The sequence below is a fragment of the Podarcis raffonei genome, chromosome 13 (genome assembly GCF_027172205.1).
Source record: "Podarcis raffonei isolate rPodRaf1 chromosome 13, rPodRaf1.pri, whole genome shotgun sequence".
Lineage (NCBI taxonomy): Eukaryota > Metazoa > Chordata > Lepidosauria > Squamata > Lacertidae > Podarcis > Podarcis raffonei.
The window spans coordinates 4,715,201-4,732,015 of NC_070614.1; the positions used below are offsets into that span (position 1 = coordinate 4,715,201).

At 42.6% G+C, this 16,815-nt stretch overlaps 2 protein-coding genes across 7 annotated transcripts in view; one reads left to right on the plus strand and one right to left on the minus strand.

The window, feature by feature from the left end:
- The window catches only part of PDCD6 (programmed cell death 6), a 266,803-nt gene that overhangs the window by 60,590 nt on the left and 189,398 nt on the right, over nucleotides 1-16,815 (minus strand). The gene's annotated exons all lie outside the window — the stretch shown is intronic.
- COBL (cordon-bleu WH2 repeat protein) overlaps nucleotides 1-16,815 on the plus strand; it is a 97,653-nt gene that overhangs the window by 19,175 nt on the left and 61,663 nt on the right. For 5 of the 6 annotated variants that reach the window (XM_053362987.1, XM_053362988.1, XM_053362992.1 and 2 more), the window contains exons 2-5: nucleotides 7,000-7,206; nucleotides 9,166-9,379; nucleotides 12,063-12,291; nucleotides 15,717-15,761. In XM_053362987.1, the coding sequence (XP_053218962.1) occupies nucleotides 7,000-7,206; nucleotides 9,166-9,379; nucleotides 12,063-12,291; nucleotides 15,717-15,761 (695 nt within the window). The remainder of the gene's footprint in view (nucleotides 1-6,999; nucleotides 7,207-9,165; nucleotides 9,380-12,062; nucleotides 12,292-15,716; nucleotides 15,762-16,815) is intronic. The other variant, XM_053362989.1, reaches the window with a different exon arrangement.

The window sequence follows — 16,815 nt, forward strand, 5'->3', positions numbered from 1 at the left end:
CAAATGCAAAAACTAAATAGTTTTCAGTTAGTGAGTTGTTCCTTGTGTAGGATCTAGATAATTCCTGAGGTATAGAGATGCTATAAAACTGCAGCATTCCTTTTCAGTCATACTCCTGAAAGCTCTTCCTGCTTCCCTAGCAGTATCTAAAATTACAGTTGTGTAATATTAATGCCGCAGTTATTTTGGACCAGTCCTTCAGGACATGGGCGTAGCAGCATGCATTGGATAACTCAATGGGGGACAAATGTTTGTATATTTGTTTTACAGTGTTCAGTCTCGACAGTCAAAATAGAAGCACACACTCGTAAGAGGTCGTTTCAAGGACTAATGAAGTGCAAGTCTAATTTGCTGTTAAAACAAATAAATCAAGATTCCTGCAAGCCCCGATTTAATAATTTCTAGACTGTCCTTTGTCCCTTAATCAAAACAAAATATTATTGCTCTGAGCAGCAAGAGATTTGAGCGGTTCCAAACCCAGGGTTTGAGTTCCTAGGAATTAAGGTCACTGAAGACTGTAGTGTCTTTAGGATATATGGTCTCACACAAATCTACAACATGAGGAGGAAGAGGAGGAGAGACTGTCGCCACCAAGGCCCAGCCCCACGTGACGCTCTGGCTCTGAGGGGCAGGCAGAGGGGCAGACCGCCCTGGGTGGGAAGAAGAAGGGAGCAGAGCGCAAGGAGTCTTGTTTTTATTTTATTTTTTAATGCTTTGTGCATCCATGCTTAATCTTGCCCCTTTCTAAAAAGCATTGATTGGTGTGTGTTTTTCTTTTTGTAAATCTACCAAAGAATAAAATAAAATTGGGATTAAAGGGATTTCCCAGGATAATGGAGGGTGTCCTGTGTCCTGTTGGTGTACCGGGGGTGAAACTCAGACTTCTTTTAGTCAGAAATGCTCTGCGGGTCATTATCCCAGACCTGTGGAATGCTCTTCCAATAGGTGTCTTCTAGATTCACCTTTAAACTTTTGCTGAAATATTTTCTTTGCCACCAGGCTTCTGCAGACAGTTAAGATACCACTTTCTTTTATAGTCAGTGATGTTTTAAATTTATGAAAGGGGCTTTTTTTTGGTGTATATAATAATTGTGGTAAATCCCTTTGGGTTTCTTTAAACGAAACAGTAGTGTGCAAGTGTTTTTTATTATTATAAATAAACAGTTATCGTTTGGGGCCATTTTTTTCTGGGTTTTTCATAGCGGTAGATTAGCTAATAAAAATTAGCTAATAAAAAGGTGCTTTCTATATTTTCAAAGCTTTTATATTGTGCATTAAAACATACATAGTAAGGGTTGAATTGTGGGCTCCACAGCTGATATGAGGCCACCAACAGCTTGCATCAGATTGCAGCAAAGGCTAAAAGGCAAGTCAAATAATCATATGACCAAAAATAATTTGAAGCTTTCTGGAGCCTGCCATAGTAATAATGTGTGAATAAAAAAATATTTGATTAAAAAAATGTAATAGTATGTATGTCAAAAAGCAATGGGAAGTTATGAATGAATGAATAAATCTTTATTTGCATCAGCCATAGCAATAAAACAACAATATGGTATACCAAGAATAAAAATAAAAAGTCAATGATATAAAAAACATTTTAGAATGGGAAGTTAATTTTATAGGTGCTTCTGTTGTTTTCTGTTTACCTAAAACAAGTAAAAGATTAAATGCTGCTATTCCAAGATGATAATAACTTTAAAGCAAGGGTGGTTAACCTCTAAGTTTTGCATGAATATTGGCCATGCTGGCTAAAGCAGATGAGAGTTCGACTTCAAAAACCTCTGGAGGGCTACAGCTGAGTCAAGCTCCTTTAAAAGAACCAGGCAGGCTGGAACTCCTCAAACCACTCCTGAAATATAGTGACCACCCTCCCCCAAAGAAACTTTTTCTGGAAGAGCCCAATATAAATGATATCTTGAACCGATCTTCAAGATTAATATTCAGTTACGTATAAATAGGTAAAATGACTAAATATATATGTCATCCCTGAAGTCACAAGGGCTGTGGAGGATTTAATTATGTTAGTGTTCGTATATTTAGCTATACAGACTAAATATAAAAGGAAAAGGATGTGCAGAATTTAAGCCCAACCCACATATTTCTCCTAGCTTAAAAACAACTGAGCTGCGGTCCTTTGAGTCCCCGTTAGAGCATTTCAGGGGCCATAGGATCTATCAGATCTCACTCCAATGATGGAGCGAAAGTTTTGACATCAGATGCCTCATCTGTGTGAGTCTAATAGGGAATAACAAAAATTGCTCCATCCACTTTTCACACATTTTGGATTGCTTCAAAGACTGGTTGGAGTGGGATTAGAAACTGGATCCAGCTGGCAGCCAAGATCCTATGGTCTCCCAGGGGTCACTTTGACAGGTGTGTGGGGCTGCCCCCCGTCCATCACTTGACATCACCATGATGTCAGGTGAAGCGTTTGTTTTTCATTGATTGTTTGACTTGTTTGTTGAATAAGTACAGGTATATGGCATAATGGTAATGGTGTTTGTGATTTTATTCATCATAATTATGTTCAGGTTTTTTTTTACTATAAATGATTTCAGGGTGAATCTTTCTGGGTCAGGAGTGCATTGGCATTTTCCTCACAAGAAATCATGGAAATGTTCACATCTCTATAAGAATACTTGCCTTATGAACCATTTCTCAGGAGGTCATTAGGTTCCTATAGCGGGACCTATGTGTAATAGGAATAGGTTGATAGGTTGAGTTTAAACAAATCACTTGGGCACAGTCAGGGAAGCACAAACGGGCTGCTTTGTGCCAGAGAAGGGGGCACACAGAGTAACAAAATGAGCAGTGTATTAGTTGCAGAATGGGGATGATAATAAAAGAGACAGGCCGCTGCTGCTATTCACTTGGGTAGCCCCAGTGTCTGTAGGTGCAGAAGGCTAACATGTTAGCTTTCAGCACTGCAAAACGTGTATTCATTCCTTCAGAAATAGTATGAGCACAATTGTTCAGTACAAGCATTAGCAAAATAATGGATAACAACTGTTGTGATTATGTGCATTCCATGGCAGTGTCTGTTTCATTAGTTTAATAAGGAAGTATCAGATATTTGTACACTGACGTTACGAATGCAGTGTATGTAAGTGTGAATGTGTGCATGCATAATGCTTATTCTCTCTGGGAATGTTGGTAACACTCCAGGAGATGCCCTCAGTGGCAAGGATCCCAGTTACAGACGATATAAGCCGAACTACTCACCAGTGACGACAGAGATAACCAGTGGAACACAGTCCAAACAAACCACGATCAAGCACAGATAATCTAGTTCCAAATGTAATCCAGAAACAAATTAGGAAACAGTCCAAGATCAAGATCACACACACATACATGTATGCATGTATGTTGTGTGTGTGTGTGTGTTTGGCAAGGTACAACACAGCAAGGGAGAGAGAGTAGAATCAGGACCTTGAAGCTAGAGACCTATGTTGTTTCCAGCAGTGGGAGCTCCAGGGGTTCCTCGCTAGGTATCCATGCGAAGGGCCCCTCCAGGGGACCATCAGCGTTGGGCTCAGGGGCCCCTGCCTGCTCCTCAAGACCCTCAACCTGTGTGGTGCCCAGTCTGTCCTCTAAGGACTCCATGCCTGGTGCAAGATCAGGGCTAGGCATGACATTATTTTTCTTCCAGCAAACATATTTTTAAGAGTTTGAGGAAAGTATAGCCTGAAATGAAAGCTGGCACTCAGATGTTTAATACAAGAAACCCCAATCCCATTAGAATTCAAACTGTGGAATTTCCTAATAATAGCAGCCGAGGCATCTATTCATTATAATGTTCCAGCAACAACACGGTTATTGTGTGAAAGCAGGACACTTCATTACCTCACTGGCGATGCATGTTTGGTTCATTAGCAGTTTGAAATGAACTGAGATTTATATGATCTCCGCACCCGCACAAAGACTGCTAAGAGCGTGTGAGGGAAAAGGAACATGTTGGGAGAGTGGCAGGAACTGGGCATTAACAATAATCCGTTCAAAATATATTGGGGGGGGGGCGAGAGCGAAAATGCAAAAGGGGAGACTCTGATCAGTCCTGCCTAAGTTGGCAGTGTGTGTGGCACAGAGCACTGTTGAGCAATTGCTGAAGTTTACTAGGCAGGGAACAGAAGGGACATTGCAGGACGAAGCTTGATAACAAAAGCAGTTTACAAAATCATGTTAAGTGGAATTTACTCTCTACCCAGCTCCACTTTAGTACAATTCAGATAAGATTTTTTCAGGTGAGATTATCATTCATTGTACAGATTTTTATAGCTGGTGATGATAGAAAAGTGATGACATCTTTTTTTAAAGGTGTCATTGGATTCCCATATGAGTATTTCACTTGCACCCCTTAATGCATGTGACTGTTCCACTTAATAATATGGTTTTATGCACCTCTGAAAGCATCACAACTCTGCTTTTCAAAATTCCAGGACTAGTTCTGCCATGTGGCAGTAGACGCTTTCAGATAGGAAGCCCAGAACTAGCATCTCTGAGCCCTTTTTGCATTAATTCTGCCATCTCAATTTTGGTAGTGAGGGAAAGGAGCTGAAATGGGTGTATCTAGTGAAACTTGCCATTCACATCCCAGACTGATTTTAAGCCAAATACTGTTTGGAGGCCAAACTATAGATGATCATGGCAAACATGCAGACATAATGTGGTTTAATTTTAACACCAGAAGTGCATGGGAGCAGAACTCTCACCCGCCACACCTGTGGAAACTCCTTTTGTATATTTTCATGCTAGTGGAACCCTGTACTGTATAAGCAGCGTTCCTGTTTATCAAACTGCTGAATGCATGCATTTCTTGAGTGTTCATGCTGTTCAGACAAACAAGCTTGCTCATAGTGCAGCACTGCTTTCCAGAGACTTGCTCTAAGGTTACATTGAGAACCTTTACCCAGGTACTTTAGTACCTCACTGGAAGGTTTCTGTTGTGTCTTATACAGCTTACAAGCTGAAGGTGAAAACCCTAGGCTTGCACTTTTCACCAAAAGTGTATATGTCACTTTACAGAGTTGATGTGAGGAAATGAAGGCTATGAGCATGCCTTGTGAAAAGCATTTGACAGGGTGCCGTCTGTTAGTTGGGCTTTGGTATGCCAAGGTTACATTGTTAGTGATCTTTATTAATAAATAACTAAGATCCTTATTGGTCCAAAGGGTATCGCTCTTTTTACATTCCAGGATCTCAGTGTTCATAAATCTTAGGGATTGTACTCATGCTATTTTTGTTTTGAGGAACAATTCTTGCATTTTCTGCCAAGCAGCTTATTCTGAGAGGTAAGATAATAGTATAGTAGCAAGTGACTTGCTATGCAAATCTTTTATATAGTTTTGTTTAGGGATTATGGGGTCAATCTGTTTCTTAGGTAAACACTTCAGGAGGTGTTGCAAATTAATGAGAGCAGTGTGGATTTCAGGCAGGCTAGTTTGCAGATGGAATTAAAGATAAAAGTGTACTTCTCTTGAGTTTTTCCATGTCTGTGAATTGGGCTACGGGCAAAAAGGCAGATTGAGGATATAATTAGAGGACTATTTGCAGAGAGGGCAAATGGAGGATCTATGAAATGGAGTAGGCTCTGGGAAGAAATAAAGGATCACTGCAGAGTTAGAAGAGATATTGAAGGATATGTATTTCTGTAATATAAGTGCAGCTGTAACAGAAAAACTTGCAGAACAAATAGGAGAGGCTAAAGGACTGGAGAATGATTTTATAGAAATCTGGCACTATGTTATATTCCCTGCCTGAATAATAGTTTGTGATGTCTACTGCCATTATCATTATATTTAAAACAACAAGAGCAAATAATGTGAGGAGGGATTTGCGGCCTGGATAGGTTAGTAAACACTAAGCTACTTTCAGTAAATTCACACGTCTAGGGTCAGATGAATTAAGCCCAAGGGAGTTGAATGAGCTTGAAGATATTACTTCAGAGATGCTGTTTGTAATATTTGCGAATTCTGAATATTTTTGAAATATTTGAGAATATTTGAGATCAGAGGAGGTGCCAGAAGCCTGGAGATGTGCAGATGTTGTCCCCTGTCATCAAAGGGTGGGGAATGGCTCTGGTGGATTACAAATCACTGCTTGATGTCAACATCGGCCACATTTCTCAAGCAATCGTTAAGTACCTCATGATCCTCCAGAAAAGAAAGCTTTGGTTACAAGGTTTATGAAGGAGAAGTCATCCCAGGCAACCTTACCTCCTTTTTTTTAATGAGAGTTATTTGTTTGGTGGATCATGGGAATGCCACAAATATGGTATATCTGGACTTCAGCAAGGCCTAGGACAAACTCTGAAGTCTCTGCTTTATCTGCTGCATCTGGCTGAGTTTTTACTATATTGCATTTTTGGAATGTGGGCTCGACGATACTGCTTGTCAGGTTGATACTACAGCTGGTTGAACAACCACACCCAGGGAACGTTTGTTAATGGTTCTGTGTCAGCCCAGAGGAGGACTTGAGTCATAGGGCTCTGTCCTCAGCTCTGTGCTTTCAGCATTTTATCAAAGACTCGTAGATGGCACGAAGCTAGAAAGGTATGATCCAAAGACTTATTAGGCCTCTTGCAGAGGTGTACCTAAGGCTTGATGAAACTGGCCCCCTCCAGTTTCCCTACTGAAATTGTCCCACCCTCACTCCGGGCGCTTTGAGTACTTGGGTTGCTTAAAATGTAGTAATTTCTATTGTGGTTATTGCGGTAAAGTGTTTTTTTTCCTGAGTGGGTTGCCAAGGGACCCTGGGTGTCTGCCTCTGGCCGCTTACTGCAGGTCCGGGTCTGGTGACGGCCTGGATGGGGGATTGCCTTGGCATACAGGGTACTAACTACTCCGTCCTGGAAGTGTGCTATTAAGCACTAAAATCTAAGTAATGCATCCTGTTACTGTCCAAAGGAAGCAGGTGTTTATCACCTGGGCAGATGGTATGGACTGTTCTTTTGGAGCTTGTGCATGTAACAAACCAACTTCCTGCTGTTTTCTTTTTCAGACGAAGAATGAAGGCTCGTGCTCCACCTCCACCAAACCAAACTCCTGCCACCTGTACAGTTAATAATGAACACAAATTACCTACAGACCTGGGAGCTCTGCCTGATCAGGGTATGATAAATATGAAGGAAAATCTGATTAACAGGACGGTGGACTTTATAGTAGTTTTTCCAGATGGAGAAGAACAGAAAACCACTGTGCATGGCAGGTAAGGCTTTCAGGCATTTGAAACAGTTTGTATCTACCCACTGATGATATTTTTAGGAGTAGAGATGTAGACAATGCAATCATTTTCAGATGTTCCCTCCCTGCCCCTGCTCCTTATAACCTAGCAGTGCATGTTAGGTTAGCAGTGCCTGCTGTGTTTCCTCAACTGTTTTTAGTGCACATGTATTTCATCCAGCATGCAAAGAGGCTAATTTATGTGCATATACCGTCATACCTCAGGTTGAATGTGCTTCAGGTTGAGCGCTTTCGGGTTTCGCCGCTCGTGCATGCGGAGATGCTCAAAATGACATCACGCGCATGCACGGAAGCGGCAAAACACGACATGTGCAGACGCGCCGTCGCGTCTTACGTTCCATTCAGGATGCGAATGGGGCTCCAGAACGGATCCCGTTTGCATCCCGAGGTACCACTGTAATCAATTTTTTTCTCTACCGTATTGATTAATTTTAATTACGTGCAGTGCATAGTATAGGACACCATTTTGCCTCTGAAGCATTGTGTATATATCTGAAGAGAGCCATCCTTTCTTGAAGTGAAGCACACATGAGGAAAATTTAAAAGACCAGGAAAGGATGTTTCCACACACACAAACATCTTGAGGAAAAGCAGATAGACTAAGACTGGATGAAATCTAGTTGGGAGAACAACAAATTCTTATCCAGCATTTTATATGATTGGTGTGGAGCAATCCGGTACATGTCCAAGAATTAAGGAGGTTATGTAGAGGCCTCTCATTGCCTCTTAGCCATTGCCCAGAGGTCACATGGAGGACTTTCCCATTTGTGCTCTTCACTCCCCCAACCCCTAGGTAAGGTGGGTTTGCCACTGCGGAGGGCATGTGAAGGCATCTCCACCACCCAGATGACCACCAGTGGTACTGTGGAGGCTTTGTGGGTGGGGACATTTTGGGCCTCTGCTCTCTACGCTTTCCACATTCTGGCAAGGCTTCATGAAGCTCTGTCCTTCGCATTGGCTTTCTTCCTCTTTTGGGTTTGGTTCGTGGCCGAGTTGCGATTCAGTTGGTGTTTTAAAGCAAAATCTCCCATTGTGTGGGTTTTCTCTCAGACTCCTCCTTTAGTGGCTGAAGGGCTTGAGGCTTGGTGGGTTCTCCTCCATTCTAGGGATGGGAGAGAAATTTGATTCATTTAAAGGCAAACCTCCCTAACTATCACACTTTCTGACACAATACAATCCTTCAGTGCATCCTTAAAAGTTTGCAGTTCTCTGAATTTTGCAATGAAGTTCTGCAGCAGAGTAATGTGTACAAACATGCATGTACTGGGATAAAGTGTACATTAAAAATCCATGTATTAGTGACAATAACATACCAAAAAGCATTGTGTTACAGAAAACTGCTTTGTAAAAAATATATAGGCAGAATTGCGTGCAAAAATACATATAATTATGAGAATTTTGTATTAAATGTTGATGAATTTTCATGAGGATATTTTTTAAAAATAAAATAAACCATGTGATATGGAAATGTGGATAACTGAATTTAAGATTGGAAAGATGAGGAACTGAAATTGGTAGATTTGCCCATCCCGGTTCATAGCTAATGAGCAAGAGCCGTCACGCAGCTGATGGATGAGAGCAGTCAAGCTTGTCTCTCCATCCCTACAACCCACTCAGTAGCTGATCTGTGGATGTGGTTCTGGTGTGAGGACGAACTGGCCATGAGGAAAAGGTGCAGGGCTTCTTGCCTTGAGCTCAACACTGGCTGTGCCCATGTCAGCAAATAGAGGCACAAAGAGGCACAAAGTTTCCCAATGGATGTTTTGAAGAACATGGCTATTTTGAAATCGTCCAGGTTGATTTTTATATATGTGTATGTGTACTATCTGGATATGGTTTCAATCTGCTCTCTCTACCTGCGTGAAAACCCTTCTGTGTTCTATTAAATCTGGTTCTAAGTAGCCTTTTCTGTTTTCTCTTCCAGTAAAGCTGTGATGGACCTCTTAGTTGACTTGTGCAGCCGGTACCACTTAAATCCAGCCTATCACACCCTGGAGCTGCAGTCTTCAGGGACCCAACAGACTTTGAGTTATAAGCCAAACACTTTGATAGGGGCACTGGATGTATGGAAGATACTTCTGAAGGAGAAGGTTCCTGAAGGAAAGGCGAAGCGGCCCCCTCCGCCCAAAATTCCTGAGGTTGGAACTTTCTACTGCATAACTGTTTTGCCAGATGTCAAGAAATGTTGATGACAGTCTCCCCCCCCCCCCATGTGTGCAGTATTGAACTTGGCTTGGAGCTTAGTATTGCGATGTAATGGTAATCTTAACTAACAGCCAGTGTAGAGACTGGGTATATGGCAATAAGTAGTTACTGCAGGTTTATTTTGAGTTGACTATGGCCTTTTGTGAGTTGAATTGTCATTTTGTATGTAAGGTTGAGGAACCTGTGGCCGGGAGTCCAGCAACGTCTGTAAGGCCGTGTGGTTTCTGTCCAGAGCCAAGGTGGAGTAGTGGTTAGGGTGCTGGACTGGGACCTGGGAGACCAGGGTTCAAATTCCCACTCAGTCACTGGGTGACTTTGGGCCTGTCACTGTCTCTCAACCAAGCCTACCACACAGAAATGTTGTGAGGATAAAATTAAGAGGGGGAGGAGTGTGTACACCACTCAGTCAGAGGCGAGTCTGGTTGCATGAGTAAGTAGTTAAAAGGCATGTGTTGTTCCAGCTACTAGCAGACTTCAACTGAAGTTTTATAAAGAGTAGCCTTCCAGACCCTGTCCAAATCCAGATGCTTAAGGAACCCTTTACTCTTGACTAGCATGGTGACATTGTGGTCTCAAGTCTATGCTCCTTTACTGGCCAGCTGCCTGAGCCTGCAATTTCTGATTCTCTCAAGGACTAACAGGTGGTTTAGGCTCACCATACAGCTTAGACAGGGGCTCCTTTGCCACAGACAAGGCACCCTGAGGTTCCCTCCTGGGCCTGGGCCTGATGAGAGCTCTCCCTGGATCTTATGGATGGGGAGGGGGGCTCTTTCTGGTCTCCTGGTTTCCTAGAAGTCTGGGTTTTCGTTGGAGGATAAGGCTGTGTTAGGCCTTGGTTTGACTTGGTCTTTTGTTGTTTGTATTGTAAGGGGTCTTAGGGTGTTAGGGGAGGGGTAGTAATTCTGGTGGGGGCACATCATGCTCCTGGGGTAGTTAGTCCACCTTAGTCCCCACCCTGCATTCAGCTCTCACCTGTGGCTCCTAGAAGCTGTCAGCATGTGACAGGGGCCACACCCTGGGAAACAGCTGTGACTGGCCAGCTAAACCAAGTGAGGATAGCCGACGGATCTCAAACCCAAGTGAATTAGGGACTTGCCCTGCATGCAAAGACAGGCTTGGTGGATTGAGCAGACAAGACCAATAGTGGGTCCAACAGTCAAGAAGGCTGTTTCTGCAAATGCTGTAGATGGAAGTGAGGGGCAGATGGGGCTCATTCACCTGGGAAGGTAGCCCTTCTAGGAGAAGAGAAGCTCTGATTCTAAACCTCAGCTGTGCTCTGATCCTAAACCTCTGCTGCCTCGCAGGACAACTTCAGGAGAAGAAAGGCTAAGGAGTAAATCCTACACATATCTGGATTGGAGTCCCTAAGATGGTTGGGTGGTGTCTTGTATGCCTCCTTCTGGCAACTCCTGCAGCAAAGCTGGTGCCAAACATACTGCTCTGCTTTCCTTTGGATCACATCAGCAAGGCCAGTGTGTCATCTGGGCAGTTCAGGACCTCCATCCCCACTGCCCAGGCTTGGGAAGGTCACTGCTAATGAAGTGGTTTGACTCCACCCCTGGAGGCATACGCACTCTCGAGAGACAGACAGATGCCATCAACATTGGCTCTTAGGTCTTTCTAACAGAAAACTGTAGAAGTCCTGATGAGGAAAAACTCTGAATTTTGGAAGGAGGCAGGTAAAATGGACAAAGTTGCAACATAATGAAAAATTATGCCACCTGGTGGAGATTAAGAGTTAAGTATCATTCTAGAGGAAGTATGGTTAGTGCAGGAACTGAAACTGCAGATTGCTGGGAGCAATCGTTGACAGCATGGAAGATAGAATCAAGATTCAGAATGATCTTTACAGGCTGGAACTGCTGGCCAAAGCCAGCATGTGAAATTCTATAGAGATAATGTAAAGCCTGGTATTAAGGTACAAAAATCATCAAAGGTGTTACTCAGAAGAACCAGCAGACTTGTCCCCTGTTGCTTTGGGACCAATTGGTGGAAATTGCAAGGGAGCTCATTTCAGCTAAACATTAGGAGGAACTTACTGTTTGACAGTAGTCAACTGCCATGAAAATGGTGGACCCCTCTATGCTGGGGGTATTTAAGCAAAGACTGAAGGAATACAATACAGTAGCTGCATCCTAACATTGAAGATCCTGCATTGAAGGGGTTGACTCAACCTCCTAGGTCCCTTCCAACCCTTTAATTCTTTTATTCCATAATAGAAACAAACTGGGCAGTTCTCATCTACAGGTCTTGCGACCACCTTGTAGAACAAGTTGCTTAGAGTCCAAGGGCTATTATTGCTCATATACTTTCTCTCAATCTAATATTTGAATAACTGCTATCTGCTTCACAATAATTTTGTTTTTCAGCATTGCATATACAGGTATTTCATAAGCGATTAAAATGTGTTGATGCATACCTACACGGAGAAAGCTCTAAGGAATCCTGTTCTGACTCTGTAATGCCATTCCTGTGCAATGAATATGACACTCCTTGATCTTTCTTTAACCCTCTTGCCAGTATGAATAATCTATTTTGCAACTGCAGTGCAAAAGCACCACCTTCTGAGGAGCTGTGGCTCACAGAGTCTTTTCCTTTTCTATTTTGCTTCCCTAGAAAACAGTGAGGCTGGTCGTAAACTATCTCAAGACACAAAAGGCAGTGGTTCGAGTGAGTCCCGAGGTGCCTCTCCAAAGCATCATCCCAGTGATTTGTGAGAAATGTGAGGTCAGTCAGGAATGCCTTGTCCTCTTGAGAGATACCTTCACTGGGGAGGAACTGGAACTTACAAAGTCATTGAATGAACTGGGAATAAAGGAGCTGTATGCATGGGATAGGAAAAGAGGTAAGTCAATATATTTATTAATGTACACTGAGAAAACTATGTACTAATATTTGCAGATGGCACTAATTGGGGTTTTTTTGTGGGTGTGAGGCTGGGGGTTGGAAAGGCATTGGGTTTTTTAAAGAGTACCACGTGTAAGATATGTAGAGCAGCAATGGGGAATGTGCAGAAAGAAAGAGAGCAGGGAAAAGAAAAAGAGGTGGCAGAAAGAAAGAGAAGAGGGGGTGTCTCATCCATTTTGGGCTGTGGCATTAGTAGTAGTAGTAGTAGTAGTAGTAGTAGTAGTAGTAGTAGCAGCAGCATATTGCCCTACACCCATAGATCACTATCCACCACTGTTATACCCCCAAAAGGCTATGCTCAAGGAAATGTGGTAATCAAAATAAGATTCCCTGCCATTGGTGCAGAGACGGCTTTTCATACATACTACTGTCTTTTGCAGTCTACCCAAAATGGTATCTAAGCCCATTGTAGAACTGTCAGGGACCTTCAGATTTGATGGTATGGAACTCTATAGGTGAAGGCCTTGGTCCACTAGTAGTAATTTTTGTTCAGAGCTTGGCCCTGGCACAAGGCTGCTCCACATCTGTAGTGCCCAATGGCACATTGCCTCAATGTTCAATATTGTGCTGGCACCAATGCAGAGTTAGTCTTTGCCCTGCCCATTGTCTCACTTAATTGGCTGAAAGGAAATGTATTTTGAAATGCTTTACCTGTGGCAGGGAGTTGGACTAGACAATCTCCAATGTCTCTTCCAGCTACATGAACGATATTGCTTGCCAGTTGGGTGTTTGGAACATGGGATGGTAGCTTCCGTTGCATAGACTCCATGTTAACAGGCAAACCAAGGACTTTGATTCTTCACAGTATCCCTGGCAGACATTAAACTCTGAGGTTGTGATGAAGCTGGAACTAACTATGGGATATATAGGATGCTATATCATACCATATTGCCTAAACAACACGCATGTGAATGACAATGGAAATCTCTTAATGCACGGGGTGCATCTGAACTAGAGTTTAATGTGGATTTGAAGCTGTTTGTCTCTCCTCATCCAAGCCTTCCCTCCACTAAATTTGGATTTTCCCTCTCGGTGGGCAGTCCAATAAGGGGTGAAATATCCAATGTAAAATAAGGTTACCCAACTGTGAAGCACATTGTGTGTGTTGTTGTTTTTACACATGTGATGACGTTTTGCTGGGTGCTGTCTATTCCCACATGCCCTACTTCTGTTTGGTTTCCATGCCCCAAAGAAAAGGACGCACCAGTTGTTTTCCACTGATAGTTGCTGAAGGAACATTCATGATACGTTTACATTTAAAACAGCTCTTTAGCGAAGAACTACTCTTGCACAAAACAGCTGTTTTAAAAATAAAACCTGCCCTTTTAGGTACAGGAGGCAGGAAAGGGAAAGTGGAGGAAAGGAAGCAGCAGCCTTGCATGTGGTGACACCAGACCTTTGTCTGGTTTGGAGCATTACCACAAATGTAAAAAGGCATTTTCCCTCATTCTGTCCTCTATGCATCACATGCAGCACCGTTTCCATTCTGCTGTTCATATTCCACAAAAGTGTTATTTGGTTCGTTGTGGTCAAATTTAATAATGTAATTAATTACCTTATTGTTGTGTAATTAATTACCTTATTGTTGTCATACACCATTCACTTCAGATGTGGGAGTGGGGAGAGACATAATAATGAAAAAATAACAACTACAGACTAGAAAAAAATGACAGTTTCTTGTGATATTTTCTTCTGATCTATAATCCCTCCCCGGTTTGCCATTCCATTCTATTTATGAAACACTTTTACAATAAGCCTTATGGTTTGCAGTCTTTGTCTCATGTTGTCAACAACGTCCTGTCAGTTAGGTTCCTATAGCTGTTGTTAAAAACTGAAGGCCCTCAAACTTCTCCCAGGCTTTTGCTGGGATTTGAAACCAACTTTCCTAGAAACAGGCTTTTCATTCTGTTTAATATATGGTATAATAATACTTAGCATTTAGAGTGTTGAAAGCACACACATTATTACAGTAATTTTTACAAGATGGATAGGTACAAGCAATTCTTTTTTCTAAAAAAAATGTTTAGAGGTATTCTCATTTTGACTCAAGAAAATCACTATTTTATAGTTCAAATCAGAAAAAATAAATACCATAACTGGACAAAAGTACTGGACAAAAGTACAAAGATTCACAAAATGTTTAGGGGTATGTGTACCCCTGCATCCCCCTCCCAGAAAAAAACACTGGGTATAAGAGATCTGCATAATTATCCCCATATTGCAGCTGAGTGGTTGAGGTTGGAGATGGAAGGGGCCATGCCATGCACTGTTTCCCATCTTAATCCTAAAAGCCATTTTTTCCTCTCAAAATGTCACTCCCTGCTTTTCCACCCTTGAGGGGAAAGATGAAGGTACCTATCTCTTCCCCTCCACCTGGAGAAAAAAACAATTTGACCGTACCATTTCAAGTGGGTCAGAAGTAAAATGGTGAAGTATCAACTCCCTCAAATTCTGTCACTTAAACTTGCAGCCTCCGATAGTGGTTTCATGTGTCTTGAGTTCAATGTAGGGATTTCCTGGTTCACAGCTCAATTTCTTAGCCACTGTACATTGCAGTGGTTTTCTCTCCAAGTGCTTTCATACGGAAGCAAATCTTTAGAGTCTTCTGACTGAATTTATGCAGTTAACTGTGAAATAGGTCTGTGAACTTGCCCACAACTGCAGAAAGTAGGCTTTGCAAGGGAAACAGGAACAACAAACGTAAGAAGAGCCCTGCTAGGTCAGTCCACTCCAAAGGCCTGCCTTGTCTAGCATCCTTTTTTCATAGTGGCCAGTTAGATGCCAATGGTCAGCCCACAAGCAGGCCATGATCCCCATAGCGCTCTCCTGCTTGTGATCAGCAGCAACTGGTATACTTCCTGACTTTGGGGTTGGTTAGTAGCTATTGATCACCTTATCTTCCATGGATTTGTCTAACCCCCTTCAATGCTGGGCAAATTGTTGGCCATCCCTGCATCTTGTCACGAATTCCATACTTTCACTGTGTTGTTGCATGAAGAAGTGGTTCCTCCAGAAGCTAGCGTGTGAAAGAAACTGCCCTGGCAAAACCTGGCGGCTGGGACTTGGGCAGCAAAGGGCTCTCAGGAAAGGCCAGTGAAGAGGAAGAAGAAGGTGGTGGAAAATTCAGCCTCAGTGAAGTTGTAAGGCAAGCGCCAAAAGAAAAACGAATTGAGTCCTTCTGATGGGACATGAGGTCATTCTCTGAATCTTTTTATCTTTAACTGCAGTTTCCTAGTTGTTGATGAGCACCTGCATTTCGCTAAAGTGCCTCAGCCCTGTGACATGCATGAAAGCAAATCAGGCTTTATGTTCTGCATCTTTTAATTATTCCTTTTTCATCCTTTTTGTTCCTGTCCTTTCCAGTTCTTTCATCAAAAGCTCAGTCTGAACCTTCTCTGAACAATAGAGGTACTGTATAATGAGACGTGGAGAGAGAATTTCCCTTTTATTTCTCCTTCTTCTGCATGGCTTGGATGATTAATGCATTGAGGTTCACTGTGTAAGACTGGGGTGAGGACTCTGTGGCCTTGCAGACTCCGTTGGACTCCCAGCATCCATTAGCCCCGGCCAGCATGGCCAGTGGTCAGGGCTGATGGCATTTGCCACCCAAAAACATCTGGAGGGCCTCAGATTCCCCACACCTAGAATAAGAGCTACTACTCACATCTTCACACAACATTGGCATTACAAGTAATGCAAAACAGATTTCTCTCTCTATCTTTAACAGCGAGGCTTCTCTTGTGACAGCAAGGTTATAAAAAATATTGAAAACATGAAGGAAATGTTATTTCACAGCAATAATAATTTGCCAGAGCTAGGAAGGTTATGTCATTCAACTCTGGTTAAACAAAATATTACAAATCCCATCAAATAAACTGATACTTGGAAGGAACATGAGCCTGGAAAGGATGTACATACGTTGTTCACGTGTAACATGAATTTCACAAGTGTTCCACTGGTCTGGGCTGGCTTTGAATCGTTTTTAATTACAGTGGTGCCCCGCAAGATGAATGCCTCGCAAGACGAAAAGCTCGCTAGACGAAAGGGTTTTCCGTTTTTTGAGTCGTTCCGCAAGACGAATTTCCCTATGGGCTTGCTTCGCAAGACGAAACGTCTTGCGAGTTCTTGCGAGTTTGTTTCCTTTTTCTTAAAGCCGCTAAGCCATTAATAGCCGCTAAGCCGTTAATAGCCGCTAAGCCGTTAATAGCTGCTAAGCCGTTAAAACGTTAATAGCCGCTAAGCCGCTAATAGCCGTGCTTTGCAAGATGAAAAAACCACAAGACGAAGAGACTCGCGGAACGGATTAATTTCGTCTTGCGAGGCACCACTGTAGTTAATTTCTCTGAAGCAGCAAAGTACAGAACCTTCTGTCCAGTGTAACTAGCCTTTGTGAGTAAACAAGCCAAGCTGCAATGATCAAGTAGGTGGCCAAAGTCTTCCAGATGGTATTGGCATTTTCTTC